Genomic DNA, 14,090 nt, shown 5'->3' with positions numbered 1-14,090 from the left:
CACATTATTCTTTGTGTACTTTTGAGTGATTTCTCTAAACGTTTCCATATGCAAGGTGCAGTCATCAGGGTCTGCCTTCCACAGCCACCCGTGCCAGGTCCCTGCTGGGGATTTAGCAGTGCTCTTACCAGTAGAACCCTTCCACCCTCCTGCTGTGGTCCTATTTGTACTTCTATATGGGCTAAGAATCTTGACCCATAATTAACAATCTTTTGTCTAACAGTATCAGAAAAGCCCTTGCAACACAGCTCAAGATGTAAAGCATTCTAATGATAAATAGTATCGTTACACATATCACAGTGGCTGACTTCACCATCCAGATTAATATTCGAGCCCTGCAGAGCAGTTTGGGATATAGCCTTCCCTAGAGCTGTGTGCAGGTGGTTTTCATTCACCAGGGAAGCACCTGTGTAACCTCGTGGCTGATGGTAAAGGCCTTGGTTATCGAGAGCGCTGTTGAAGGACTCTGCCCTGCAGGCTGTGGAGCATGCTTTTCCTTTGACTAGGCAGAGCCTGCCCCGCCTGGCACAACACAGACTCACCAGGAAATGGAGCAGGCCAGGGGAGAGCCTGATCTGCTCTGAAAAGGAGGGAGTTAAGACTTCGCATAAATACACAATATTCATAGCATATGACCCCAAAACAAAAGACTTTTTTTTTTTTTTTTTATACAGGGATTGAACCCATATGGGCTTAACCACTGAGTCATATCCCCAGCCCTTTTTTATAAGTTTTATTTAGAGACAGGATCTTGTGCTAAGTTTTTTAGGGCCTTGCTAAATTGCCGAGCCTGTCTTTGAACTCATGATCCTCCTGCTCAGCCTCCCTCTCAGTGCTGGGATTATAGGCATGTGCCACCGCATCCAGCACAAAAGACCTTTTTTCTTTTTTTCTATCTCTGTCTCACTAAGACTCCCTGATGCACAATAATGGATTGTTCATATTTATTGTGGACATTTCGATAGTTACTGAAAGTCATTCTTTTGAGTTTCTGGAGTGCTTTCTCAGGTGTAGCGGAAAGCTCAGAGAAATGTGAAATAAGTCTCACCCCAGCCTCAGTTTATAACCTACTGACTTGAAACTTTTTCTAGATTTCTGATTTGGAAGAGCTCACTCCACCAGAGTGCCTTTCTGACCTTCCTCCGTTTTCAAGATGCCTGATAGGAATAGTAATAAAGTCTCTGGACGTGGTCAGGTAACTGTCCTCTCTGCGGGTCTGAGGCTTGCCTGGCTGTGCCTCCTCTGACAGCTCCTGTTCTTCCCATCACTCTTACATTTGGAAAGGTGCATTTTCTTCTGCAACGAAAACTTTCCATGGATTTTTCCCCCCATTTCAGTGATCAAAAATGTTTACAAGAAACTTACATAAAGAAAACCCCTATTCTCCTGTACCGCATGTTCACCTCCTTTGTCTTGTCATACGAGCATAAGTAGCATTTAGTTGAGGAGGAAACATGAGGTCATCTAGTACAGCTCCCTGCACACGTGCTTTCAGACGCCTTACTGGGTTAAACGTCAGGGTAGCTTTTGTCCATGTGTAGCTATGACCCTTTTCCCCAGCCCATGTGGGGAATCCACGGCTGAAAACTTGGGGTCTGAGTGGCACAGAGCACTGGCGGTGCAGAGGGAATGGTTCTATAGATGGCAGACACCTTAGGCCCTCATGGCAGGTGCGTGCCCTGAATGCCCTGAAAACCCAGAGCACCTTTTTCAGCAGCTTTGAGTCATGTGGTGGTGGGTGTAGACTCTCTTAATCCGCCAGTGCTGTGCTCTCTCCAGCAAGGACACCTGGTTTCAATGCCTGACCTGCATGTCATGGTGCACTCAGTACAGTGTATGGGAAGAGCTCAGCTAGTTTCCCACCTTGCAAAAGGTGGTGTGGTTACTGATGAACCTCCTGTTTATTGTTCTGGCAGTTATCAGCACGTCCTGTCGAGTAAGCGAGATGCTTGTTAATTTTACAGGTCATTTCTGGACGAGTTGAAGGCGTGTGTGATTTCTGGAGACATTGAAGGCATTGTGTGCCTCACAGCTGTTCTGCATCTTATTTTGGTGATCAACAAAGGTGGGTTACCTTTTCTCTCCTCCATCGGGAACACTGCTGGGTGTGCCTGAGCCATTGGCAGGTATGCTTGGGCGCTCTGCTCCTTGCTGGCTCCCCATTAGGCGGGCCTGACCTCGTAGCCAGCCTGCCTGCCTGTGCAGGAGCTTGTGGTCCCTTCTGCACTATAGTTCCTGTCCACCTTCCACCTTCCACCTTGCACATTGGGTGCCTTCCAGCATTCCTTTCTGCCTTAGAATTGAATTTCTCTTGATGTGCTGGCTGGGCATGGTGGCACGGGCTTGTGGTCTCAGCTGCTTGTGGGGCTGACACAGGATGATTACTCAATACTAAGAGTTTGAGTAAGAGTATATAGGCAATATAGCAAGACTGCCCGCCTCCCAATCTGCTCCCCCCAGAAATGAAAAATGTAATTTGTTAATGATGTTCATGTCGGTACTCTGCCTCTTTCATATCCCAACAAGTAGAAACAGCCGTGGAAGAGTAATTGGCAGCAGTAAGCTGCCTGCGACCTACAGTCACAGCACCATCACTGGGGTGGCCTACCTTTCAGCATCTCAGCTGTTGGCAGAGCTTTTTAAATTTAGTTTGCTGTAGGTGGAGAAGTCTTCTGTTGAAACAGGCTGTCCCCAAGAGCCTGAATGTGATGTGTGTCTATAGATTTATAATACAGGTAGACTACCTTTATCCCAAATGCCGAGTACCAGCAGTCTTTCGGATTTGGAAGTTTTCCAGATTGTTAAATATTTGCATAGACTATCCTGGGTGAGGATCTCTAATTTGAAAAAAGTCAAAGTTCAAAATGGTTCAAAATCTGAAACTTTTCGAAGACTATCATAGAAGAGTCAAAAAGTTTTAGATTTAAGGGTCTTTCAGATTATATACTTCCAGATTAGGGAAGCTCCATATGTACCATTTTTTTTTTTTTTTAAAGAGAGAGAGAATTTTCTTTATTTTATTTTATTTTATTACTTTTGTAGATGGACACAACACAATGCCTTTATTTTTTTATGTGGTGCTGAGAATCGAACCCGGGTCCCGCCCATGCTAAGCGAGCTCTCTACTGCTGAGCCACAATCCCAGCCCAATATTGTACTATTTTTTAACTTTGTTGGACTTGATTAGGCACAGAAAAGACTTGTCTAAGAGGAACCTCCCCCCACCCTCTGCCCTGAGTTAAAATCCACAACACCAGGGAGGTGCCACATTGAAGGTCCATGAGCTTCTCTAAGGGACCCCTGAGTTTAAATGCACAGCATGAAGGGCAGCGCCCACAAGGAGCTGTGAGGATGGAGCCTGGGGTGCTGAGTGTCCACCATGCTGAAACTGGGGGAGAGCTCTGAAATATGCCCATTGCCCCTTCTGTTTGGTATGTGGCAGAGAGCTTCTTTAAGGCTGTTGGGTCAGAGCCCCGGGACTCCACCCACAGCCTAGCTTCCACGAGTACACGCTGGACCTTAACAGCATCCCTGGGTGGATGGGCTGGAAGGGCACATGGGAGTGGCTGCATGTGCAGAGCATTCTGTGCCTCTGTGGTGACACTGCGTTTCCCTCCCCTCTCCCACTATGTTCTTGTCACAGGTAAACACAGAAGTTCCAAAGTAAAGGAGACTGCAGCCACTGTGCACAGAAAGCTGAAGGCCTTCATGGAGATCACCCTGGAAGAGGACAGCCTAGAGAGGTGAGTGGGCGCCATGCTCAAGATCGGCAGCTCAGAAGCTGTGGAGGAAGAGGGGGGCACTTCTGTGTGTCTCAGGGAAGAATGGTCACTTGGCACTTTCTGCTCTGGAAAGAGAAGGGCGTTAGCTCAGAAGGTCTCCAGGTAGACGTTGCTTTTGCTGGCTCGCCACACTCTGCAGCGGGGCATTTCCTGAGCACCATGCCTCTTCTCGCAATCGCCATGCTGGGTGGCACGGCCCCTCCTGAGCCTCTGAGGAGCTGCTCCCCTCCTCTCTGGGAGGACAGTGTTGCTTGCTCTTCCTGAGGCTCCTTGCTTTACACGTACCAGGGTGACAGACTCCACTCCAAGTCGGCTGCTCCCTTTGGAGAAAGGCTTTCAAAAACCCTGAATTTATAAGTGGACGTCCAAAGTAGCTTTCATGACTTGTTTCATAGTCACAATCACCTGGATGCTCACTTTCTAGAAATTGGTCTTACAAATATGTTTGAGAACTGAGTTGCCTGGAGGTCATGGGATCCATTTCTGTCCCGTGGACCCTGGTTTTAATCACTGTCAGTGAAATGAGACCCTGTTGGCTCAACTGGGAATTCTCAGAATGTGGTAGCAAGGCCTGGTTTCTTTGAAACTCACTTCAGATTTTAAGAAATCTTTTTGCTTTTCTCAATTGTTAAAGGCTTAGACAGTCAGCAGTTTTAGATGGTATTTATGTGACATTCTACTCTGAACACACATCACAGGCTAACGCCATGATATTCAGGTGTGTGGGTGATGCTGCGTGCAGTCAGTCCAGTGAAGCCACGCAGACTGCCACATGCCAGGAGCAAGGTGGCTTTGAGTCACTCGCTCATGGCAGCATGCTGTGAGCCACACAGCCTCACTTTGTTGGGTCTCCTTCCGTCTCCAGGACTGTCCTGTCCCTAGAGCCTCACCTCTGTTGTCTACAGCCTAGAGTCCCTTTTCCACCCCAGTGAAAAGAAGCCCCACTGCACTGATAGCAGAGGAAGGGAAGAGATGGGTACTTCAGGAACAAGGGGAGAGGCGACGTCCTCAGTATCCTCAGGGGCTGTTCCAGGACTCAAGGGGAGAAACTGCTGGGTCATCCGTGCCTCTCCTGCTGCCCCCGTGATCATCTCTAGGTCACTAATGCCCCGTGCCATGTCCACGCTGTGTGAATCGTTGATACACTGCATGGTTTGGGGAATAACAATGAGGAAAAAAGTGTGCACATATTCAGTGAAGACCAGTGTTTTAAAAATATTCTCAATCTGTGGTTGCTTGTGTGTATGCATGTGCAGCCCGCAGACACAGAGGGCTGGCTGTTAGTAAATCTGCTAATAACAATTCTTGTATTGTTAGAATCAATGGGTTTTATTCTAAGACGTAATTTTGTAGGGCTGGGATATTGCTCTGTGGCAGAGGCCCTGGATTTGATTCCCAACAACACCAGAAAATTTTGAACGAAGTTGAGGTCCATAGCAAGATGGAAGAGAAAGTGCTGTGGTTTTCCATATGCCCATGCCCCCAACATAATGCACCTTCCCACTATTGGCAACCCATACCTGGGGCACACTTGTCAGACACATCACTATCACCCAAGCTCCGTGGTGCACATTAGAGCTCGCTCTTGGTTTTGAACCTTCTGAAGTTTGAACAAACGTAAGAGGAACTATACCCTTCACTGCAGGACTGCACAGAGAGTGGTTCCCCTGCCCTGAATTCCTGTATGTGCCACCTGTTGATCCTCCCTCCCTCTGAATCTGCAGAGTTTATACCTAGATGTGTAAGAGGACAGCAGCATCTTGGGATTGGTTCCACCGTTACGAGGGCTCAGCAGTCCCTCCCTAGGCTGTGTGCCAGCTGGAGAGCCAGGGAAGTCAGTCGTGTGGCTCAGGCCCAGTCCACAGGACTGAGAACTAGGGGGTAACAGTGTAACTGCCAAGGCCAGAGAATCTGGGGGAGCTTGGAGACTACGGAACCCAGAGTGCTGACATCGAAGGTCAAGAGAAAGGTGTCAGCCCCAGAGGAAAGAGCAGATGTGTCCATCTGTTCATCAGGCACATGGTTCTTACTTCTGGACACACCAGTTTAGGAGCTGCGGTCCTCTGGATACACTCTTCCAATCACACCCAGAAAGGAACGCCTCGCCAGTCCTCTGGTTACCCTTAGCCCCATCACGTGGACAGGGGGCTGTCCTCCACGCCTGCTGAGACAGCTGGGCTACTTCCAGGTGTGGGAATCACAAACACAGCTGTAAGCAGGTTTTGTGTGACTAAGTTTTTTACTCTGTGGGTACAGACCAAGGGAGACTGTGGCTGGGTCACAGAGTGTGGTCAGTTCTATAAGCAGTGGTTCACATGTCCTCCAGCAGGACTGTCGCTTTGCATTTTCTCCACCATGGAAGACAGTTCCTGCCGCTCCACGTCCTTGCTGGCATTTGGTGTGGCCAGCACTCCAGATTGGGGACGTTTTATTAGGTGTGAAGTGGTATCTTGTTTTAATGTGTATTTCTCTGAACTCACAGTGTTGTACTTTTCATTCACTTATTTGCCCTCTGAATTACTTCTTTGATAAAGTGTCTGTTGAGACCTTTAGCCCATTTTGAAATCAGACTGTGTTTAGCCAGCTTTTTCAATGCTGTGACCAAAAGACCTGACAATTAGAGGAGGAAGGTCTTTTCTGGGGGCTCAGAGCTTCAGAGGTCTCAGTCCATAGGCAGCTGGCTGCCTTCCTGGGGCTGAGAGGGGTGATGGCAGGAGTGGGCTGTGAGTCTGACCTCATCGGTCATCAGTCCCCTGACAGGGATTGATTGGGTGGTGACTGTGGACAGGTGGGGGTGCTGGAGGAGGTGGTCTGTGCCTTTGGTATTTGTTTTGTCTTGGTTGGGCGCAGCTCCCCCTCTGCTTCCTCCGGCTTCTTTCCTCCAGCACACCCACCGTGATGTGCTGCCTCATCTCAGCCCTAGACATGGGGGTGGCTCTCTGAAGTAAAGGCTTCCTCCTCTAACTGTGCTTATCAGGTGAAATTCTGAGCTTTGCTTCTCAGTACAGGAGGTATTTTCCCTGTCTTTCAGGATTTTCTCTGACTTTTTGGATGTTGAACATGGTTTGCCCCCATGTGATGTTAGTGTTTGTCCTGTGCAGTGGCCTCTGGGCTCCTTGGGCTGCGCCTGATGTCTGACACTGACGTGGGAGCTCTCGGTTGTCATTGCTTCACAGTTTCCTTTCCACCGGCTTTTCCTTTTGGGGCTCCTGTTGTGCATGTGTAGAACCTTCACTGCTTGTCCCATGCTTTTAGATGTTTCGCTGGTTTTTTTGCTTTTTTCTTTTCAGTATTTGTTCTCTGCACTCCTCAGTTTTCAAGGTTTCTATGTGGACAGTGTGTGTTCATCACACCATCATGCTGTGGTGATGCCATCAACACACACCCCCAACGTGTCTGTCTTTCCACAATGTCGGGATTCACTGGGAACCATCACGTCACAGGCTGCACCACCGAGCAGTGGCAGGTCACCGAATGCTCGGCTGACGGTCACCAGCAGGTGACGTGTTCTTCTATTATAGCCTTCACTTCTAACATCTCTAACTCTCAAGTCACAGAGGAGACTTCACACGATGGCATACATAGACTAAGAGAGAGAAGAAAAGGTCACAGGATGCTGAGCCAGGAGCACAGGCAGAGGCTTGAAGGCAGAGTCACAGAGCCACTGTGGGTGGTCAGGTGAGGGTCTTAGCCAAGCAGTTCTGCAGAGTCGTCAAGGCAGAGGGTCCCCACGGAGGGCACTGTTAGCTTGAGTGGGCCATGCATAACCTTCAAGGGCAGGAAAAACTGCTCTCTGCTGAAGCCCAGTGGGACTGGACATGGGAGATTCATGCCTGTGGCCATTTTCCTGGGCAAGACTCATGACTAGTCCCAGGTGACAGGGTCAGGGTGTCACTGTGGACAGTCTTGCAGGCTTTTCCTTTTATGGGCCTAAGGTAAGGCGGCTGCATCTCGTGAGGTTGGGTTGGCCACATGTCCAGGTACTCGGGATTTAGTTTGATAAGTTAGCACATGAAATTTATTAAGTTATGCCTGATGGTGGTGCTGGGCAGGTACTGCTTGTTTACTGTACAAACCAGGTATGGAGTCATCACACTTGGCTCTGGTACTCAAAATGGAGTAGTTCAAGGCAAACAACAGCTTTAAAAAATGGGATCACTCAGGGCGGATGCCGTCTGAGAACTGCTGTTCTGTGAATCATGGGATCACTAAGGGTCAGGCGCAGCTGAGAGCCTCTGTTCTACACACCATGGGGTCACCCAGGGCAGGTGCAGCCTGAGCACACTGCTCTGTGGGGTGATTTAACAGCAGCACCTTCTGCCCTCTGCAGAGTGCTCTGATTCTGAGCATGAACTCTCGAAGACCTTATTTTGAGATGGCTGGAGCTTTTGTGCATCAGAAAACACGTGCAGCATAAAAAGTGTGTATCAGACACACAACAGGGCGACCACAATTACAGCTCTAGGAGTATTAACTCATCTTTATTTTATTTTATTTATTTATTTATTTATTTTAAAGAGAGAGTGAGAGAGGAGAGAGAGAGAGAGAGAGAGAGAGAGAGAGAGAGAGAATTTTTAATATTTATTTTTTACTTCTCGGCGGACACAACATCCTTGTTGGTATGTGGTGCTGAGGATGGAACCCGGGCCGCACGCATGCCAGGCGAGCGCGCTACCGCTTGAGCCACATCCCCAGCCCAACTCATCTTTATTTTAAAATGCCATTAGTGAGGACACCATTTTGGGTGTCACATGTTTTTACTGCTGAGGGGAAGTGGACTTGGGCTTCTGCTGCAAAGCCTCATTGCCCTTCACCAGTGTCTCTTAGGAGCAGGGCCTGAGGAGCTAGAAGCTCTGAGAGCAGAACTGGCTGTGGACCGCCTGTGTGCTGCCCGTGTGGTGCGGTGAGCTGTTCCCGCCAAGCCTCACACTCTGGGCAGCCCTCTCAGTAGTGGGGCGCCAGTGCTCTGCATTGCTGGGTCCCACCCCTGTGCCAGCAGCAACCCAGCAGAGCCAGCGCTGAGGAAAATCAGTCTAAAAAATGGTTGAAGCAAAGCATTCATCCAAGGGGAGGAAGCAGTTGAGATGTCACATTCAGAGTGTGTTTCTGAATGACCTGGTTTAGTGTTGGACCTGAGAACCTTGGCCAGCTACCATCTGCAAGGCTCCAGGAACCCTTGTTCCAGGGGGTGTCTATACAGTGGGCCTCGATTCAGAATTGAGGAATCAGCCTTCCTCCCAGCGGGGTTGGTATTGGTTGGCTGGTTGGGGTGCTGAAGAAGAACGGCTTCTTACTGTGCCTTCGCTGCCTCACCCAGCGCAGAGCTAAGTTGGATGCGTCTCCTCAGGGGGAGGAACTTGTATGTGCCAAGGAGCTATTTTAACCATCACTAGTGTGAAGACAACACCTTGTACTTTGAGGTTACAGGCGTGTGAGCCTCTCTGAAGGTTGGGTTATCTCCCAAGTCTTCCCACCGAGGACATGCGCCGAGGTCGTGCTGCTGGCACAGTGGGGGCCACGTGGGTCTGCTCTGGGGGCAGTGAGGGTGGCCTGGGGTGCAGTGGCTGAGCAGGGCTGGAGGAGAGCAGCCGTCAAGCTCTCCGGTCTCAGCACTCATCCACGTGCTCCTGGGCAGGGCCTTTCTGTGGCTTCCTTAGAGCACACCCCTGTCGCTTACACACAGCCCCTCTTGAGGGGTGGTGATGTCCTTCATCCTGCTCTTTGCTCAGTGCATGGGTCCTTGGTGACCACAGGGTGCTGCCTTGGCCACTTCACAGATGCTGAGCCTGGGTCCTGCACTTCACAGGCTCAGAGCCCAGTGAACTCACCCCCCACCCCGGTTCTCACATCTTATGCACAAGGAGATCCACAGCCCACCAGGCTTGGTGGCCTAAGGTTCTGCTGCTGTCCCTTTAGCTGTAAGCCCCAAGTTCTCTTCCTCTTGTTCCGCAGTTGTCATTGCTTCTTGGGTCCTCACAGTGCACTGACCCAGTCCTCAAGCAGCAGCAGAGCAAAGGGGTGGCCTGCTGTGGGGCTCCCAGCATCCGCCTGGCATCCAGTTTGGTCCCAGGACCCTCTGCACTGAGCCCTGCCCATCCTGAGTGGCCAGGGAGTGTGCCAGCCTTGTGGCTGGCATGGGTGTGGGCCAGTGGAGCCATGCTGAGGTGCGTAGGCAGTCTGCCAAGACAGCCTCAGGTCTTCCTCTTCAGGGTTCGCGCGCTCGTGCTCCCTGAGGAGACGGCAGGGTTTTCAGGATTGGAGTCTAGATGCTGGGTGGCTATGACTCTGCCCCTTCTGTCTCAGCTCCAGCTCCAGATTGGCAGGAGGGGCAGAGCTGGAGCACTGTTCTCCCCAGGCCCAGGGCTTGGCAGGAGACCTGGAGGAAGCCAGACCGCCTAGGGCAGTGGTGGGTCCTGTGAGGTCCTCCCGCTCCTGAGGAGCTGGGCTCCTGGCATCCCTGCAGGGGCAGGCCCCCAGCCCTGTGTGTGTGGCATCCTTGGGCCCCGTGCCCATCATTTCTGGCCCCGCTTGGGGCACCTCATTTGGTGGTGGGCCAGCAAAAGGCCCACAGCAGCCCCAGGAGCTCAGCCAGAGCTGCTGCCACATCGTACTGCAGAGGTCCTCTCCATGAGGTCCAGGCCAGTTGTCTCGGTGCTGCCTGGCACACAAGACCCAGTGCCGAGGGGTGGGGTCTTGAGGGACAGAGGACCTGGACAAGTCTGTTTTCTTCCCTTAATTCTGTGTGGGTCCGTGTAGAAAGCACATGTACCTCTGAGTGGCTGGACAGACTTATTGAGCTCCAGGCAGACTCTGCAGAGAGCTCTCTGGATCTGTCTTGAGTTGCGGGTGCAAGTGTGTGCACAGCAGCCTTGTGTGACTGCAAGGTGGTGTGACCTGTGTGTGCTGACTGAGCCCAGCACTTCAGAGTAGAGCTCACCTGGCTCGTAGCACGACCTCGAGAACATTCAAAGTGGCCGTTGTGCTTCACCTGGTCAGATGGCTGGACAGGCTGCAAGGCTGAATCAGGCAGAAGGGCATCATCTCAGTGGTGGGCACAAGATCAGGAAACAGCGTCTGCAGACTCAGGAGGTTCAGTGTAGCTGCGGTGTTATCTGGGGTGAAGGGCAGGCTTTGTGCCCAGCAGAGCTGTGCAGGAGGTACCAGCTGGTGAAGCCCTGGGCTGAGCCTCCTGCTTGCAGGGGTGCGCTCAGTTGTAGGAGCAGAGGCAAGGTGCCAGCCTCAGGCAGGAGTCTTGATGGAAACAGGCTCTTAGGAGTGGGAGCAGAGCCTGGGAGGAAGCGCAGTGAGTTCTCACCCCCCGGCTGGACAGGCGGGGCCAGGTGCCCAGAGGCCTCGAGGCGTCAGAGCTGGCAGGGACTGTCCCGCTGCAGAGCAGGGCCGGAGCCTCCTCTGTTCTGTGCAGCAGGGGAGAATGGGCCAGAACAACCTCGTGTGCTTCTCCCTGTGCCGTGGATCTGAGGTGCGGCTGAGAGGAGGCCCTGAGGAAGCTTCCGAGGGCCGACCTGAGTGGGTGCACACAGGCACCGTTGCCAGGGCTCGCTGTGTGGGGCTGGCCCGGGCAGGACTCCGACCTGCGCTTGCGATGGCCCTGCCGCACGCACCCTCAGGTGCGCCCTGGTTGTGTTCCTTTGGAAATGTACACTTGGATAATCTGGCCTTTTTTTTTTCCGGAGCTGAGTCAGTCTTTGTGTTTCAGATTTCTCTACGAATCGTCAATGAGGACCTTGGGGGAGCTTCTTAACTCATGACCAGGCCACCACCTGTTTGGACATGTCCAGTAGGGAGAAGGACTCAGAAAGTGAAACAGTGCGTGGGCATTTCCCCAAGTTTCTAACATTGATGATGGGGCTTGGGGAGTGAGCCGAGACCTCAGAAGTCCTTATGGTTTGCCCAAGACCTACACAAAGGGTATGTTTAATACAAAGGACTCAGGTGTTAATGGTGCCAAAGTTCATGGTGCAAAGGGGAAAAGGACACTTTCCAGCAAACCTGGTTGTTTTAAAAATGATTTTTTTATATATGATATAGCTTGTAAACCATGAATAATAAAGCACTCACCACATATTTTTGTCTTTTGTTTGGAGACATTAGTTGTGGAGAGCCACAGCCAAGTCGGAATGGCAGCTGGCATTTTACCAGAAGGACTGGTTGAGAGGTGAAGCCAGCGAGCCATTAAGATGATGATAATTAAGTTAAGCTGTGTATAATTGCTGTGACTGGATGATGCTGGATTGAAACAGGCTGTGTATTCAGTTGTACATGGGCCCTTTGAGTTCCCATTGAGTTCTCTGGGAGTTCCCTTTGAATTCCCATTGAGTTCTCTCAGAGTTCCCGAGTTCCCCAGTGGAGGGCAGAGGAAGTTCCAGGGGAAGGAATTCCCTTGGTGAGTGGTGTTCCTGGAAGGGCCGCGTGGGTGGCGTGGGCTGGGAGTTCCTGTTTGAACCTACAAGTGCCTCGTGGTGGCTCAGTTACTTTGTGCCCAGCCAGACTGCAGCATTTGGGGGATGCCTAACGCCTGAAGCTTGGGGGTAAGTGAAATTGCTCACCCCTGAGGGCAGGGCGAGAGAATGGGTGACCATTTCAAAAAACAATGTGTTCTTGTTTTGATTTGTTTTGTTTTTGTTTCAAGCTGTCTGTCCTTAGAACTTTCTTAGGCAAACTGGGAAAAATGGTTGGCTCAAATATACATGTCAAGAAAATAGAAAAATTGATACAATGATTTTTTGTTCCGTTTTTGTTTTGTTTTGCTTCTGTTTTGTTTTGTGTTATCTTGTTGGGTTGCACTATTTTTATAGCAGAAATATGGAATTAAAAATTAGTAAAATCCAAACCGAAAGGGTGTTAAGTAAATTGCTAGAGGAAGGAGGCATCTCAGTAAAATCAAGAACAGTTAGGGCATACATTAAGACCGATACAAAGGTGTAGTCCATGGTTCATTAAAGAGGGGTTATTAAATATATCACAATGGAACCATCATGGTGAAGATTTAAAAAGGATAGAAAAGGAAAGCCCAGGAACTCTGCTAGTTGGCACATTACTGTTACGGACGTTGGTACAATCTTGTTTGCTTAGTCAAAGAGATTTTAGAAGGAGTTGTCCCATAGGAGGAGGGTTTAACCAAACTGGATATGATCAAAGGGGTAAAATACCGGGTATTTGCCCACGGTGCCATAGAGGGAGACATTGGGCTAATGAATGCCGTTCTCAAACCACCATAGAGGGTGCTCCATTATCAAAAAATGGACAAGGACCAGGTGTTTATCCACGATATCGTGGAAAAAAGCATCGGGTTCCATTGCCAAAAAACGGACAGGGGGGCCCAGTGCTCCGGGGCCCATGACCACAAATATACGGGGCACTGGAGGAACCCAACAACACCATCAGGGTAGTGCCCAGGACACATTATCCATTAGATCCCTCATCAGACAAACCAGAAGGAGTGCAGGGTTGGACATCTGTGCCTCCGCCAGAGCAGTACTAACTCCAGTGATGGGAGTTCAAATCATTCCCACAGGGGTAAAAGGACCTCTTCCCAAAATTTCACCAGGAGATAGAATAGCACAGTTACTAATAATACCCAGCCTGCATGATAAATTTTCCAGTCGTACTGTAGAAAGAGGTTCCAGGGGATTAGGCTCCACAGGTGTAGATTGGGCTATGCTGTCTTTAAATTTAGACTCTTGCCCCATGCTAAACTAAATATTCAAGGACATGAATTTAATGGGCTACTGGATACAGGTGCAGACCTTAGCATCATCTCTCGTCAAGAATGGCCAAAACATTGGCCGTTACAACAAGCCACTCAAACGCTTCGAGGCCTAGGAGTGGCGACTAATCCCCATAGAAGTGCAATGGTATTAGATTGGAAGGATCCTGAAGGATGTGAAGGAACTATACACCCATATGTATTGGATCATCTTCCCGTAAATTTATGGGGACGAGATGTCCTAGATCAATTAGGTTTGACATTAACAAATAACATCAATCCAAATGCACCCACTATTATGGCTAGATAAGGTTTTAGGAAGGAAAAAGGATTAGGAGAACAAGAACAAGGTATAGCAGCACCAATACAAATAGATTAAGAGATAGACAGACATGGGTTGGATTTTCAGAAAGGGCCACTGAGACAATAAAAATTACTTGGAAATCAGAAAGGCCAGTATGGGTTCCTCAGTGGCCCCTGACTAAAGAAAAGATACAAGCAGCCCATGACCTGGTCAAACAACAATTAGCGGAGGGACATATACAACCTTCTGTATCTCCCCATAATACTCCCATTTTTGT

General features: G+C 49.9%; 1 protein-coding gene across 2 annotated transcripts in view; it reads left to right on the top strand.

The window, feature by feature from the left end:
- The window catches only part of NCAPG2 (non-SMC condensin II complex subunit G2), a 59,806-nt gene extending 47,751 nt beyond the window's left edge, over positions 1-12,055 (top strand). For both annotated transcript variants that reach the window (XM_081285668.1, XM_081285667.1), the window contains exons 26-29: positions 1,092-1,195; positions 1,965-2,065; positions 3,644-3,743; positions 11,500-12,055. In XM_081285668.1, coding sequence (XP_081141794.1) covers positions 1,092-1,195; positions 1,965-2,065; positions 3,644-3,743; positions 11,500-11,551 — 357 coding nt within the window. In that variant the 3' untranslated portion in view covers positions 11,552-12,055. The remainder of the gene's footprint in view (positions 1-1,091; positions 1,196-1,964; positions 2,066-3,643; positions 3,744-11,499) is intronic.
- The last annotated feature ends 2,035 nt before the right edge of the window (positions 12,056-14,090 follow it).

The sequence above is a fragment of the Spermophilus citellus genome (assembly GCF_964194105.1).
Source record: "Spermophilus citellus genome assembly, chromosome: 3".
NCBI lineage: Eukaryota > Metazoa > Chordata > Mammalia > Rodentia > Sciuridae > Spermophilus > Spermophilus citellus.
Note: the sequence above shows the minus strand (reverse complement) of the source record. Positions and strands in the feature narration are given on the sequence as shown.